The following is an 18,037-nucleotide window of genomic DNA, read 5'->3' as shown; positions in this document are numbered from 1 at the left end:
TGTGGGAATTGTGGAAGTTTGAAAAATGTCTCAATCATTTCAATGGGAAATTCTTGGAATTTTGGGAAAAACTGGATTTTTTTTAAATGATGAGCATGAATATCCTCAATGAACTGAATTGGTTGGTGCGGGAATTTGTAAATCGGTCAAGAAATGTTGAAGTACGAACAGTTTTTGAATTGATAAATGGTATTACGGAATGCTGGGAAAATCTGGATTTTTCAAAGTTCTTAAACCAACTTTTTTTTTTTGTCCTGACTAAGAGGAATGTTTTGACAGTGGAACGGTTGAAGTGGATTGAAAACTGTAAAAGGAGTCATCGCACTAAAAAAGGTTGGAAATAAGTTTACAAAAAAAATGAATTCCTGGAAAATTGCTGAACGTGGAAAAAAAAGGTTGTTTGAATATCCAGGATGTGTTGAAGGTGGAATGGTTTGAATTGGTTGAAAAATGTGGAATTGTGGAAGTTTGAAAAATGGACAATTTATTTTGAATAGGGAAAATGTCCCTAAAATTAGGAATTCTAGGAAATCCGGGAATTTGTTTGCAGTTGTTGAAAGGGAGCTCATGATTCCTGAACAGGCTGAATATTTTGAAATTGGAACGGTTTGAATCTGATAAAAAAAAAAAAAGGGAATTGTACAACTTTGAAAAATGCTCCATTCTTTTCAATGTGAATTTTATTGAAATTTGGGAATTTCGGGAAAAGCAGGATTTTTTTTTGAAATTGTTGAATTGAAAAATGGTATTACGGAATTCCTGGAATTTCGGGGGAAAAAGGGAATTTTTCCAGTTCAAATAACAATTTCGTTTTTTTTTCCTGATGAAGAGGAATATTTTGACGGTGGAACTGTTGAAATGGGTGGAAAAATGTGCGAGGAGTAGTTGCCAGGAATTCTGGAAAATCCTGGAATTTTTTTGAACTTGGAAAAATTGTAGTTGGAATTTTCAGGATGGTGGAATGTGTTGAAGGTGGAATGGTTTGAATCGTTTGAAAAATGTGGGAATTGTGGAAGTTTGAAAAATGGACAATTCATTTTGAATAGGCCAAATGTGGTGTACTATTGAATTTTGTGTGAATGTTTGGAGCATTCCCACAAACATCTTCCAGTGTAATCAAGGTGTGTTGAAGGTGATCCTTGTTGACTAACATCATTGTCACCTTCCAGAAGATCATGAAGCGCCTCATCAAGAGACACATCCTCAAAGCACAGCAAGATAGAGAAAAGCACCAAGGAAGTGAAGGTGAGAAACACACACACACACACACACACACGCACGCACGCACGCACGCACGCACGCACGCACGCACGCACGCACACACACACACTGGTCACATTTGGAATGGGGACCAGGTTTTGTTTCATGACTTGTGGGGACCACCCTTTCTACAGGTTGTGGAGGCATAAGAAAATGAGGTAAAATGGCCACATAAGAAAATGAGGTAAAATGGCCCAGTTAGCTCATATACATCTTTAAATCTCTGGATTGATGAAGTAATGTGCTGATAATTCTTACTGTGGACCCTGGGGAAAAAGACTTAATATGGTTCATGGGGACCAAATTTAAATAATTTTGCATAATTCACACAAATTTGTACGTGATTACTGAGGACCCATTAAAAAAAAAAATACAAACCCCGTTTCCATATGAGTTGGAAAATTGTGTTAGATGTAAATATAAACGGAATACAATGATTTACAAATCCTTTTCAACCCATATTCAATTGAATGCACTACAAAGACAAGATATTTGATGTTCAAACTCATAAACTTTATTTTATTTTGCTAATATTAATAATTAACTTAGAATTTTATGCCTGCAACACGTGCCAAAGTAATTCGGAAAGGGCATGTTCACCACTGTGTTAACAACACTCAATAAACGTTTGGGAACTGAGGAAACTAATTCTTGAAGCTTTGAAAGTGGAATTCTTTCCCATTCTTGTTTTATGTAGAGCTTCAGTCATTCAATAGTCCGGGGTCTCCGCTGTCGTATTTTACGCTTCATAATGCGCCACACATTTTCAATGGGAGACAAGTCTGGACTGCAGGTGGGCCAGGAAAGTACCCGCTCTCTTTTACTACAAAACCACTCTGTTGTAACACGTGGCTTGGCATTGTCTTGCCGAAATAAGCAGGAGCGTCCATGATAACGTTGCTTGGATGACAACATATGTTGCTCCAAAACCTGTATGGCCCTTTCAGAATAATGGTGCCTTCACAGATATGTAAGTTACCCATGCCTTGGGCACTAATACACTCCCATACCATCACAGATGCTGGCTTTTGAACTTTGCGCCTATAACAATCCGGATGGTTATTTTCCTCTTTGTTCCGGAGGACACCGCGTCCACAGTTTCCAAATATAATTTGAAATGTGGACTCGTCAGACCACCGAACACTTTTCTCTTTGCATCAGTCCATCTTAGATGAGCTCGGGCCCAGAGCGGCCTTCGGCGTTCCTGGGTGTTGTTGATAAATGGCTTTGGCTTTGCATAGTAGAGTTTTAACTTGCACTTACAGATGTAGCGACCAACTGTAGTTACTGACAGTGGTGTTATGAAGTGTTCCTGAGCCCATGTGGTGATATCCTTTACACACTGATGACGGTTTTTGATGCAGTACCGCCTGAGGGATCAAAAGTGCGTATAATCATCGCTTACGTGCAGTGATTTCTCTAGATTCTCTGAACCTTTTGATTATTTTACGGACCGTAGATGGTAAAATCCCTAAATTCCTTGCAATATCTCGTTGAGAACTGTTGTTCTAAAACTGTTCGACAATTTGCTTACAAAGTGGTGACCCTCACCCCATCCTTGTTTGTGAATTACTTAGCATTTCATGGAAGCTGCTTTTATACCCAATCATGGCACTCACCTGTTCCCAATTAGCCTGCACACCTGTGGGATGTTCCAAATAAGTGTTTGATGAGCATTCCTCAACTTTATCAGTATTTATTGCCACCTTTCCCAACTTCTTTGTCACGTTTTGCTGGCATCAAATTCTAAAGTTAATGAATATTTGCAAACAAAAAAATGCTTATCAGTTTGAACATCAAATATGTTGTCTTTGTAGTGCATTCAACTGAATATGGGTTGAAAAGATTTGCAAATCATTGTATTCCGTTTATATTTACATCTAACACAATTTCCCAACTCATATGGAAACGGGGTTTGTAAATATAAAAAGTTCAAGTTAAATACGACATGATCCTTAGAATACAGCACTACAGCTGTCCTCTTATAGGAAGTTTCACCACTTAAATGTTGAAGCAAATCCTGCATCTTCTGTGACATTACTGAAAACTGCTATTTAGCAGAAATGAAGTTGTCTGCAACTCCAACTACCATATATAGAAAGATCGAAAATTCTGAATGTGAATCATACTTTATGGCAGTGGTCCTCAACCTTTTTTCAGTGATGTACCCCCTGTGAATTTTTTTTTTTAATTCAAGTACCCCCTAATCAGAGTAAAGCATTTTTGGTTGCAAAAAAAAAGATAAATAAGCAAAATACAGAACTATGTCATCAGTTTCGGATTTATTAAATTGTATAAAAGTGCAAAATATTGCTCATTAGTAGTGGTCTTTCTTGAACTATTTGGAAAAAAAGATATAAAAATAACTAAAAACTTGTTGAAAAATAAACAAGTGATTCAATTATGAATAAAGATTTCTACACATAGAAGTAATCATCAACTTAAAGTGCCCTCTTTGGGGATTGTGATAGAGATCCATCTGGATTCATCAACTTCATTCTAAACATTTCTTCACAAAAAAATAAATCTTTAACATCAATATTTATGGAAGATCCATCCATCCATCTTCTTCCGCTTATCCGAGGTCTGGTCGTGGGGGCAGCAGCCTAAGCAGGGAAGCCCAGACTTCCCTCTCCCCAGCCACTTCGTCTAGCTCCTCCCGGGGGATCCCGAGACGTTCCCAAGCCAGCCGGGAGACATAGTCTTCCCAACATGTCTTGAGTCGTCCCCGTGGCCTCCTACCAGTCAAACGTGCCCGAAACACCTCCCTAGGGAGGCGTTCGGGTGGCATTCTGACCAGATGCCCGAACCACCTCATCTGGCTCCTGTCAACACTGAATATTGCATTGCGGCATTTCTTTTCACAGTTTATGAACTTACATTCATATTTTGTTGAAGTATAATTCAATAAATATATTTATAAAGGATTTTTGAATTGTTGCTATTTTTAGAATATAAAAAAAAAATCTCACGTACCCCTTGATATACCTCTAAGTACCCCGAAGGGTACGTGTACCCCCATTTGAGAACCACTGCTTTAAGGCAAGGGTCTCAGACAAGCGGCCCGCGAGACGTTATTTTGCGGCCCCCACCTTAATATGAAAGATTAATGTTAGTGCGGCCCGCAAGTTTTATATGACAGTGTTGTGTTATTTGGGTCCAAAACGGCTTTTTCAAAGTTCCGGGTTGCCTACCTCTGCGTTAGTGGAAAAGAGGTTGCAGTCACAACCCGACACCTGTCCGTCAGTAATAACGGTCCCCGATAACCTGGACCAATCCGAACCGCTATTTTTTTTTTTTTTTTATTGTTTAACTTGCATTGCCTCACACAATGAACACTACATATACCGTATTTCCTTGAATTGCCGCTGGGCATGTAATATGCGCCTGCCTTGAATTACTGCCGGGTCAAACTCGCTCCCCAATTTTGTTAGCGCATGCCTACTTTTACCGCCGGGTCAAAGTCGTGACGTCACGAGTGACGCTTCCTCTGTCGTCTTTTTCAAAATGGCGGAGGAGTTTTTTTTTGCTTTTTTTATGTGTAAACCAGGGGTCTTGTTCCACAGCCATACAGATCACACTGATGGTTGTGATATAAAACAACTTCAACACTCTTACTAATATGCGCCACACTCTGTGAAACCACACCAAACAAGAATGACAAATACATTTCGGGACAACATCGGCTCTGTAACACATTATAAATGCAACATAAAACTTACCCAGAATGCCATGCATCTATGACTCTTGGCTATATTATACACCCCGCTAGCACTAAACCCCGCCCCCCGCCCCCCTCCTCTCCGTGCATCGGTTGAGGTGGGCGGGGTTGGGAGCGCGTGTATAATATAGCCAAGAGTCATGGATGCATGGCATTCTGGGTAATTCTTAGGTTGCATTTATAATGTGTTACAGAGCCGATGTTCTCCAGAATGTTGTGTTTGTTGTATTCTCCCTGCCTCCTCATCTGGTTTGTCAGTTTTTTTCCCCAGTCTATTTGCCCTCAACTAGGCACACCTGCTGCCAATTACGTCCCGGTAGTATTTAAGCGCTTCACCGCCAACTGGTCCCTGCCGAGTATTGTTCCTGAACTCCACTCTGACATGTTCTTCTCGTATTCAGCTCCCCTGGTATGTTGCTCTCGTATATTCGTGTATTTTGACCTCGTTGTGGTTTTTTTTCTAGCCTCCTTGTTTTGAGGACTAGTTTTGCCACGCTGTGTGCGTCCTGGCCCTTTCCCTGCCAGCCTCTGAGAGAGACTACCTTTGTCATATTTCCAATGGGGTGCACGTTTGCCCCATCTTCCTAAGTTACCATTTTGACTTATTAAATATTTTATTTTGTCACTATCGCTAACCTTGCCTCCATTCTCTGCATCTCGGGGTCCACCCTTGAACTATATATATACATATATATATATATATATATATATATATATATATATATACATAAACGTAATACAGAAATGTGTTTGGTGTGGGTTCACAGAGTGTGGCACATATTAGTAAGAGTATTGAAGTTGTTTATATCACAACCATCAGTGTAAAAGGTATGGCTGTTGACCAAGTATGCATTGCAATTTTGTATGAAAAGCAGCGAAATGCATGCGTCCGGCCGGCACATAGATATGGTGTAAAAGTGGGCGCGATGACATGTTGTAGAGCCGCAGCCGCAGAAAAAACTAATAATTTTTTATTTTATTGCACTCAATTTTTTACTGCATGCCATTGGTAAGTGCAGGGGTGAGAAGAGGTTTTAAAATGATTAGCGCCTGCTTACTCTAACCGCATGCCTTGAGTAAGCGCAGGAGTGAGAAGAGGTTTTAAATTAATTAGCGCCCCGGCGGCTATTCAAGGAAATGCGGTATTTCTGGGACCTGTCACTTTTTTGCGCTCGCTATCCCGCCGACCGCCGTGTTGCTGTAGGGAGGAAAAGCAATGACACACATTGCAGAAATAATATTATTCTCTGTGCGTCAACTAAATACAAATATATTCCACAACCCCAAACATGTCTTTTTTAAAGCCTGCAGTGAAGAGAAAGGTTAGTGATGTGCAAAGATAATTCCAGGAAAAGTGGGAGATGCAATATTTTTTTGTTGAGCACAGGGGCACCCCGCCCGACGTGTCTTATTTGCACGGTGCACAAAGGATACAATTTGAAACGTCATTGTAGACGCCTTTCGGCTTGCGTTCTCCCGGATCACTCAACACCACCAAGCTGGATTGACACCGTTTTTATTTTCTTTTGTTTCCTTTCCCTTTTCTTTTTGGCACATGCGAATGTATATACACAGTTTCAGTCTTTCGTTCCTGTCACGCCAGTCTTTCTCCCGCAGCCTCCCGCACCTTTCTGTGTCAGTCTCACCCCGCGTCGCTCTCGGTCTTTCGACCCCGTTCATGGTCTCCGGCCCCCTTGATAAAGAGACAGGTGATTAGACAACTCGTCCCAGCTGAGAAATCTCCTCACCTGTCATTGCTTCACAGCCGGCTCCTGTGCACGCCCTGCCCGCAGGGGACGCGTCGACCACGCCCCTCCACAGTCATTATACAACTAGACATGCTGAAGAGTATGCAAAACTTTTTGAAGAAATCTTTTCTTGCGGCCCAGACTCTGCATCCAGTGGCCCCCAGGTAAATTGAGGTTGAGACCCCTGCCTTAAGGTAATAATGTTTTATAATCATGCTGTATGAAAATGCCATTCTAAGGAACATTAAACCAGATTTTGTTTTTGGAAAAATATATTAGTTTTAACTAAGGATGGATGCCATACAGAATCACAGTACTATTAAAGGCCTACTGAAATGAGATTTTCTTATTTAAACGGGAATAGCAGGTCCATTCTATGTGTCATACTTGATCATTTCGTGATATTGCCATATTTTTGCTGAAAGGATTTAGTAGAGAACATCCACGATAAAGTTCGCAACTTTTGTTCGCTAATAGAAAAGCCCTGCCTTTACTGGAAGTATGTGCGCGTGACGTCACGAGTTGCAGGGCTCCACACATATTCACATTGTTTTTAATGGGAGCCTCCTGCAGTAAGAGCAATTCGGACCGAGACAGCGACAATTTCCCCATTAATTTGAGCGAGGATGAAAGATTCATGAATTTGGATATTGATAGTGAAGGACTAGAAAAAAAAAGAAAGAAATAAAAAGCGACGGCTCCGGGCGGCGGGAGTGTGGGCGTTTCAGATGTAATTAGAGACATTTACTAGGATAATTCTGGAAGATCCCTTATCCGCTTATTGTTTTAATAGTGTTTTAGTGAGATTGTAAAGACATACCTCGAGGTCGGATGGCTGCGGTGAACACGAAGTGTCTCAGAGAGAAGCCGAGGAACTAAGCTCACAGCTGCCTTTTAAACGGCTGCTGCAGGATGACGATTAATCCACTGATGTCCCCGGTAAGATATATATATCACAATTTCCCCATCCAAAAACATGCTGGTTGACGTAGGGAAAACATGTTCGCTTGACCGCTCTGTGTTAAAGCTTCACAACAAACAAAGAAACACTGGCTGTGTCTCGGTGCTAAAGACAGCTGCAATACACCGCTTTCCACTAACAGCATTGTTCTTTATAGTCTCCATTATTAAATGAACAAATTGCAAGAGATTCAGCAACACAGATGTCCAAAATACTGTGTAATTATGCCACGAACAGAGACAACTTTTAGCCGTGTTTGGTGCAGTGCTAATATTTCCTTACAGTCTGTGACGTCACGCGTCATCATTCCGCGACTATTTCAACAAGAAACCCGCGGGAAATCTAAAATTGCAATTTAGTAAACTAAAAAGGCCATATTGGCATGTGTTGCAATGTTAATATTTCATCATTGATATATAAACTATCAGACTGCGCGGTGGGTAGTAGTGGGTTTCAGTAGGCCTTTAACGCCAGGATAGCAAATGTTTCACTTTTAAAGAAAATTCATTTTCTCTTTTACCGATATTTGAAACACGTAAGCCATGGGTGTCAAACTCTGGCCCGCGGGCCAAATTTGCGGTGACGCTGTAACACCGCAATTTCTCACACTTGCCAATCCTCCCGAAGTTCAGTGCCCCTCCCGAAAATCAAGCATTCTCCCGATTTCCACCCGGACAACAATATTGAGGGCGTGACTTAAAAGCACTGCCTTTAGCATTCTCTACAACCTGTCGTCACGTCCGCATTTCTTCCATACAAACAGCGTGCAGGCCCACTCGCATAATATATGCGGCTATCACACACACATAAGTGAATGCAAGACATACTTGGTCAACAGCCATACAGGTCACACTGTGGCCGTATAAACAACTTTAACACTGTTACAAATGTGCGTCACACTGTCAACTCTCACCAAACAAGAATGACAAACACATTTCGGGAGAACATCCGCACTGTAACATAACATAAACACAACAGAACAAATACCCAGAACCCATTGCAGCACTAACTCTTTCGGGACGCTACAATATATTTTGATATTTACCTCAGAAGGCTGCAAATAGAAAAGAGGCATTCAATTTGTATTTAGATTTTATTTGATATGCCATTGATATTTTTTTATTATTATTATTTGAAACTCAATTTTGCATTTCACTATAAAGTTACTGTATATAAGCCTTGCTTGTTCAATATTCAATGCAAAACTTGTTTGGGTCCCTATTAAAAGGTTAATTTGTTCAACCTTGGCCCGCGGCTTTGTTCAGTTTTAAATTTTGGCCCATTCTGTATTTGAGTTTGACACCACTGACGTAAACAAAGTAACCCAAATTTCGAGAACGGATGGCAAAATGGATCTGACTATCATTTAAAAAGGTTTCGCTTTTGGGGACCTGTTTTATTTTGTCCCCATACCGTCTGAGGTCCCCTACAGGTCTGTGTAAACAGAGCAATGTCCCCATTAAGTAAGCATTGCCAGAACACACACACACGTACACGCACATGCACACGCACACACACATGCACACACACACACACACAGGCACACACATACACGTACACACACACACACGCATACACACACATGCACACTTACACACACACACGCGCGGGCGCACGCACACACGCACATGCATGCACACAAGCGCGCACACACGCACACACGCACACACATACACTTACACACACGCACACACACACACGCGCGCGCACACACACACATACACACACTTACACATACACGCACACACACGCACACATACACACACACACACACACACACACACACTTAGACACACGCACACACACACACGCACACGCACACACACACGCGCACGCACGCACACATACGCGCGCGCACACACACTCACCTGAGTGTTCCTTGGCACAGGTGAGCTGAAGGAGATCAAGCAGGACATCTACAGTCTTGGCCAGGAGCTGCTGGAGGCCAGCAAGCAGGAAGTGAGCGCCCTGGTGGAGGTCATCAGCCACCTGGGTGAGGTGTGACCAGGGACACTAGATTAGGTACACGTTCCTTTCCAAACACTGACGTCACTGGAAAAAAAGGGTTATAATATTTAGGTCAATTTCTAAGGTTGGCCACACGGTGGTGCTGCCATACATTGTAAGATGGGTGTTTGCAGGCTTTTTATGTCATTATATTGTTGACATATCCTCTGAAATATTATATTAATAGGAATATAATATGTGTGATGCGACCTTTAAATGTCACATTAAAAAGAGGAATGAAGGAGATAAGTTATAATATTGTTTATTATAATTGTAACCTTTTAATACTGTAGTATACTCTTATCTTTAAAATAACTGTGACCTTGTAATACTGTAATATACTCTTATCTTACACTTACAGACAAAAATAGTGCCTTTATTTTGAAAGATGTCAAGTAGTATAAGCATTGCAATATCAACGGTGTCAAGGAGTATAAATACTGCACATCAAAAATGTCAAGTAGTATAAAGTACTGCAATATCTAAGATGTCTAGTAGTACAAGTACTGCAATATCAAATATGTCTAGTAGTATAAGTACTGCAATATCAAAGATGTCTAGTAGTATAAGTACTGCAATATCAAAGATTTCAAGTAGTATAAGTACTGCAATATCAAAGATGTCTAGTAGTATAAGTACTGCAATATCAAGGATGTCTAGTAGTATAAGTACTGCAATATCTAAGGTGTCAAGTAGTATAATTACTGCAATATCAAATATGTCAAGTAGTATAAGTACTGCAATATCTAAGGTGTCAAGTAGTATAAGTACTGCAATATCAAAGGTGTCAAGTAGTATAAGTGCTTCAATATCAAAGGTGTCAAGTAGTATAAGTACTGCAATATCAGATATGTCAAGTAGTATAAGTACTGCAATATCTAAGGTGTCAAGTAGTATAAGTACTGCAATATCAAAGGTGTCAAGTAGTATAAGTACTTCAATATCAAAGGTGTCTAGTAGTATAAGTACTGCAATATCTAAGGTGTCAAGTAGTATAATTACTGCAATATCAAATATGTCAAGTAGTATAAGTACTGCAATATCTAGGGTGTCAAGTAGTATAAGTACTGCAATATCAAAGGTGTCAAGTAGTATAAGTACTGCAATATCACAGATGTCTGGTAGTATTAGTACTGCAATATCAACGGTGTCAAGTAGTATAAGTACTGCATTATCAAAGATGTCAGGTAGTATAAGTACTGTATTATCTAAGGTGTCAAGTAGTATAAGTACTACAGTATCAAAGGTGTCAATTACTATAAGTACTGCAATATCAAAGGATTCAAGTAGTATAAGTACTGCAATATCAAAGATTTCAAGTAGTATAAGTACTGCAACATCAAAGATATCAAGTAGTATAAGTACTGCAATATCAAAGATGTCTGGTAGTATTAGTACTGCAATATCAAAGGTGTCAGGTAGTATACGTACTGCAATATCAAAGGTGTCAAGTAGTATAAGTACTGCAATATCAAAGGTGTCAAGTAGTATAAGTACTGCAATATCAAAGGTGTCAAGTAGTATAAGTACTGCAATATCTAAGGTGTCAAGTAGTATAAGTACTGCAATATCTAAGGTGTCAGTAGTATAAGTACTGCAATATCTAAGGTGTCAAGTAGTATAAGTACTGCAATATCTAAGGTGTCCAGTAGTATAAGTACTGCAATACCACAGATGTCAAGTACAAAGCCCAAAAGCAGTGAAGTTGTCACATTGTGTAAATGGTAAATAAAAAGAGAATACAATGATTTGCAAATCCTTTTCCACTCATATTCAATTGAATAAACTGCAAAGACAAGATATTTAATGTTCACAATGAGAAACCATGTTGTTTTTTGCAAATATTAGCTCATTTGGAATTTGATGCCTGCAACGTGTTTCAAAAAAGCTGGCACAAGTGTCAAAAAAGACTGAGAAAGTTTAGGAATACTCATCAAAGACTTATTTGGAACATCCCACAGGTCAGCAGGCTGATTGTGAGCAGGTGGGTATCATGTTTGGGTATAAAAGCAGCTTCCATGAAATGCTCAGTCATTCCCCAACAAGGATGGGGCGAGGGTCACCACTTTGTCAACAAATGCCTGAGCTAATTGTTTTAGAACAACATTTTTTCAACCAGCTATTGCAGGGAATTTAGGTATTTCACCATCTAAGCTCTGTAATATCATCAAAAGTTTAAGAGAATCTGGAGAAATCACTGCACGTAAGCTGCATGCCTGTGACCTCAGGCGGTACTGCATCAAAAAGCGACATTGGTGTGTAAAGGATATAACCACATGGGCTCAGGAACACTTAAGAAAACTACTGTCAGTAGCTACAGTTGGTCGCTACATCTGTAAGTGCAAGTTAAAACTCTACTATGCAAAGCCAAAGCCATTTATCAACAACACCCAGAAACGCTTCCCTGGGCCTGAGCTCATCTAAGATAGACTGATGCAAAGTGGAAAAGTGTTTTGTGGTCTGACGAGTCCACATTTCACATTAAATATAAGTTGAAAAGGATTTGCAAATCATTGTAATCTGTTTTTATTTACCATTTACACAACGTGACAACTTCACTATTTTTGGCTTTTGTATAAAGTTAATACAAAGTGATAATAAAAATAATATAAGTTATTATAAAGGTGATAAGAAGGTGATGTTATCAAGTAGTCACCATGTGAGAATGTGTTTGATATCAGTGCAGTGTGACGCAGGAGATATCACCAAGGTCTTTGAATCTACTTTCTGACTACAAAAACACCACACTTTCATCAAAGTAGTACTACATCCACACATGTAATACTACATCCACACTTCTAATACTACATCCACACCTCTAATACTACATCCACACCTCTAATACTACATCCACACCTCTAATGATACATCCACACGTCTAATACTACACCCACACTTCTAATACTACATCCACACATGTAATACTACATCCACACCTCTAATACTACATCCACACCTCTAATACTACATCCACACTTCTAATGATATATCCACACCTCTAATACTACATCCACACCTCTAATACTACATCCACACTTCTAATGATATATCCACACCTCTAATACTACATCCACACCTCTAAAACTACATCCACACGTGTAATACTATTTCCACACCTGTAATGCGATATTCAAACCTGTAATACTTCATCCACACCTTTAATACTTTAGCCACATGTGTAATACTATATCCACACCTTTAATACTACATCCACACTTCTAATGATATATCCACACCTCTAATACTACATCCACACCTAAAACTACATCCACACGTGTAATACTATTTCCACACCTGTAATGCGATATTCAAACCTGTAATACTTCATCCACACCTTTAATACTACATCCACACCTTTAATACGACATCCACAAGTCTAATACTACATCCACACGTGTAATACTACATCCACACTTCTAATACTACATCCACAACTCTAATACTACTTCCACAAATGTAATACTATATCCACACATGTAATACTACATCCACATGTGTAATACTACATCCACACTTTTAATACTACATCCACACCTCTAATACTACATCCACACTTTTAATACTACATCCACAACTCTAATACTACTTCCACAAATGTAATACTATATCCACACATGTAATACTACATCCACATGTGTAATACTACATCCACACTTTTAATACTACATCCACATGTGGAATACTACATCCACACTTTTAATACTACATCCACACCTCTAATACTACATCCACACCTCTAATACTACATCCACACGTGGAATACTACATCCACACGTGGAATACTACATCCACACATGTAATACTACATCCACATGTGTAATACTATATCCAAACCTTCAATACTACATCCACACGTGTAATACTACATCCACACCTTTAATACCACATCCATAAGTCTAATACTACATCCACACATGGAATACTACAGCCACACCTCTAATACTACATCCACACGTGGAATACTACATCCACACATGTAATACTATATCCACATGTGGAATACTACATCCACACATGTAATACTACATCCACACATGTAATACTACATCCACACGTGTAATACTACATCCACACATGGAATACTACATCCACACCTCTAATACTACATCCACACGTGGAATACTACATCCACACATGTAATACTACATTCACATGTGTAATACTATATCCACAATTTTAATACTACATCCACACCTCTAAAACTACATCCACACATGTAATACTACATTCACATGTGTAATACTATATCCACACATTGAATACTACATCCACACATGTAATACTACATCCATACATGTAATACTACATCCACACATGTAATACTACATCCACACATGGAATACTACATCCACACCTCTAATACTACATCCACATGTGTAATACTATATCCACACCTTTAATACCACATGCACAAGTTTAATACTACATCCACACATGGAATACTACATCCACACCTCTAATACTACATCCACACGTGTAATACTACATCCACACATGTAATACTACATCCACACCTCTAATACTACATCTACACGTGGAATACTACATCCACACATGTAATACTACATCCACACATGGAATACTACATTCACATGTGTAATACTATATCCACAATTCTAATACTACATCCACACCTCTAAAACTACATCCACACATGTAATACTATATCCACACATGTAATACTATATCCACACATGTAATACTACATCCGCACATGTAATACTACATCCACATGTATAATACTACATCCGCACTTCTAATACTACATCCACACATGTAATACTACATCCACACGTGGAATACTACATCCACACATGTAATACTACATTCACATGTGTAATACTACATCCACACTTCTAATACTACATCCACACCTCTAAAACTACATCCACACATGTAATACTATATCCACACATGTAATACTATATCCACACATATAATAATACATCCACACATGTAATACTACATCCACATGTGTAATACTACATCCACATGTGTAATACTACATCCACATGTGAAATACTACATCCACACCTTTAATACTACATCCACACCTCTAATACTACGTCCACACATGTAATACTACATCCACAAGTCTAATACTACATCCAGAGGTGTAATACTACATCCACACTTCTAATAGTACATCTACACTTCTAATACTACATCCACACATGTAATACTACATCCACATGTCTAATACTACATCAACACTTCTAAAACTACATTCACATATGTAATACTACATCCACACTTATAATACTACATCCAAACATGTAATATTATACCCACACATTAATAGTACACCCTCACCTTTATTACTACATCCACATCTCTAATACTACATCCACACATGTAATACGACATCCAGACCTGTAATACTTCATCCACACATGTAATACTACATCCACACATGTAATACGACATCCAGACCTCTAATACTACATCCACACATGTAATACTACATCCAGACTTCTAATACTACATCCACACATGTAACACTACATTCGCACGTGTAATACTACATCCACAAATCTAATACTATCTAATATCTAATACACGTATAATACTACATCCACGTGTGTAATACTACATCCACACATGTAATCTTACATCCACACGTGTAATGCTACATCCGCACCTTTAATACAACATCCACACTACTAATACTACATCCACACATGTAATACTACATCCACACCACTAATACTACATCCACACATGTAATACTACATCCACACCTCTAATACTGGATCCACGCATGTAATACTACATCCACACATGTAATAATACATCCACACTTCTAATACTACATCCACACTTCTAATACTAAATCCACACATGTAATAATACATCCATATGTGTAATACTACATCCAAAAGTCTAATACTACATCCACACGTGTAATACTACATCCAAACTTCTAATATTACATCCACACTTCTAATACTACATCCACACTTCTAATACTACATCCACACTTCTAATATTACATCCACACTTCTAATACTACATCCACATGTCTAATACTACATCCACACTTCTAATATTACATCACACTCCTAATACTACATCCAAATGTCTAATACTACATCCACACGTCTAATACTACATCCACACGTCTAATACTACATCCACACGTCTAATACTACATCCACAAGTCTAATACTACATCCATAAGTCTAATACTACATCCACACGTCTAATACTACATCCACATGTCTAATACTACATCCACATGTCTAATACTACATCCATAAGTCTAATACTACATCCACACGTCTAATACTACATCCACACGTCTAATACTACATCCACATGTCTAATACTACATCCACAAGTCTAATACTACATCCACAAGTCTGATACTACATCCACACGTCTAATACTACATCCACACGTCTAATACTACATCCACAAGTCTAATACTACATCCATAAGTCTAATACTACATCCACACGTCTAATACTACATCCACATGTCTAATACTACATCCACACGTCTAATACTACATCCACATGTCTGATACTGCATCCACACTTGTCATACTACATCCACATGTCTAATACTACATCCACATGTCTAATACTACATCCACAAGTCTAATACTACATCCACAAGTCTGATACTACATCCACACGTCTAATACTACATCCACACGTCTAATACTACATCCACAAGTCTAATACTACATCCATAAGTCTAATACTACATCCACACGTCTAATACTACATCCGCATGTCTAATACTACATCCACACGTCTAATACTACATCCACATGTCTGATACTGCATCCACACTTGTCATACTACATCCACATGTCTAATACTACATCCACAAGTCTAATACTACATCCACAAGTCTAATACTACATCCACACATCTAATACTACATCCACATGTTTAATACTACATCCACACGTCTAATACCACATCCACAAGTCTAAAACTACACCCACAAGTCTAATACTACATTCCCCCATCTAATACTACATCCACATGTCTAATACTACATCCAAACGTCTAATACTACATCCACATGTCTGATACTGCATCCACACTTGTATTACTACATCCACATGTCTAATGCTAAATCCAGATGTCTGATACTACATCCACACTTGTAATACTACATCCACATGTCTAATACTACATTTATGCTTGTTGATGTAGTATTGATGCTGATTGCTCCCATGTTGGTTAAGAATGAGGAAGTGTAGTTGTGTGTCTGGGAGTAGAAGAAGAAGATCCTAGTGTGCAGGAGAAAGAAGATGTGTTGGAGTTGTTAGCATAAGATTGGCAATAAAAGTTCAAAAGAGTGCGGTACTTTGTGAGACTTCTTCTGGACACCACAGTACATACTAGGGCTGTCAACAAATAGATTTTCAAAGGATTCTTATTTGTATCGATACTTACTCGGTTAAAAAAAATAGATTATTTTGATTGTTTTAGTAGGTCTCGTCTTGTATTTGACTTTATTAAATGTTTTGCTAGACTTTGATTCAACACAACCAGTTTTCTTTTAATCAATACAAAAATGACAAGAGCTGTGTTCTATGTTATGGAGGAGGACTGTAGTTAATTATAGAACTGGCACCGATGTTATTATTTAGGTATTAACTTTGAATCCAATCACTGACCCCGAGAATGGAATGGAATGGAATCGAGTGGTGCCCAAAGATTCACTGCCCACATATATTGTTATTTTCACTTAAAAAAAAACAACCCTAATTTTTAAGGTGTGGGGGCTTTTATTTTGCCGTGGTGTGCCGCTACCATCGATTTAAACATGGGAGGGCAACCCTGAAAAGTACTTAGTGATTATATCGGAGCGTGGAAGAGGTGTCGCTCGATCCTCAGGCCTTAAAAAAAAAGCCATCATGGATCTTTACTTGATGGACATTCATGTTCTTGTGTGATGGCGCTGGCTGCGGCGAGCCCAGCATGAAGACAAACCTGTTAAGAGCGACCGCACACTTCCTGTCTTCACAGTAAAAGTGCTGCTACGTCCTGCCCGCGCTAACAAAATAAGGGACATTCATCGATCATATCATGTGATATTGGACTTGTTTTCCGCCACACTATATCAATGTAAGTTGTGCAACTTACCAACACGACACTACTTCCTGTCTGATTGCCATCTATGCTGGTCTTCAAAATAAAAGCCTATATTCCTGTATTCATACGTTCAACATGTTTGTGTTGCTATCCACAACGCCTGATTTATACCACGTCACTGACATGACTTCACTATTGCATAATGTTTCATGAGCTTTGATGATTGTAAGATTAAATTATGTCAACAAATTCTTCATTTTCTGACGAGTTTTGTCATTTCATG

At 38.9% G+C, this 18,037-nt stretch overlaps 1 protein-coding gene across 2 annotated transcripts in view; it reads left to right on the top strand.

Annotated features, from left to right (window-relative positions):
- Window positions 1-10,406, top strand: part of LOC133537110 (short transient receptor potential channel 6-like) — a 46,466-nt gene extending 36,060 nt beyond the window's left edge. Inside the window, exons 11-12 of one of the 2 annotated variants that reach the window (XM_061877975.1) lie at window positions 1,170-1,245; window positions 9,579-10,406. In XM_061877975.1, the coding sequence (XP_061733959.1) occupies window positions 1,170-1,245; window positions 9,579-9,694 (192 nt within the window). In that variant the 3' untranslated portion in view covers window positions 9,695-10,406. Of the gene's footprint in view, window positions 1-1,169; window positions 1,246-5,445; window positions 5,550-9,578 lie in introns of those variants that run through there. The other variant, XM_061877976.1, reaches the window with a different exon arrangement.
- Window positions 10,407-18,037: the final 7,631 nt, after the last annotated feature.

Source organism: Nerophis ophidion, linkage group LG18 (genome assembly GCF_033978795.1).
Source record: "Nerophis ophidion isolate RoL-2023_Sa linkage group LG18, RoL_Noph_v1.0, whole genome shotgun sequence".
In the NCBI taxonomy this organism is placed as follows: Eukaryota; Metazoa; Chordata; class Actinopteri; order Syngnathiformes; family Syngnathidae; genus Nerophis; species Nerophis ophidion.
Note: the sequence above shows the minus strand (reverse complement) of the source record. Positions and strands in the feature narration are given on the sequence as shown.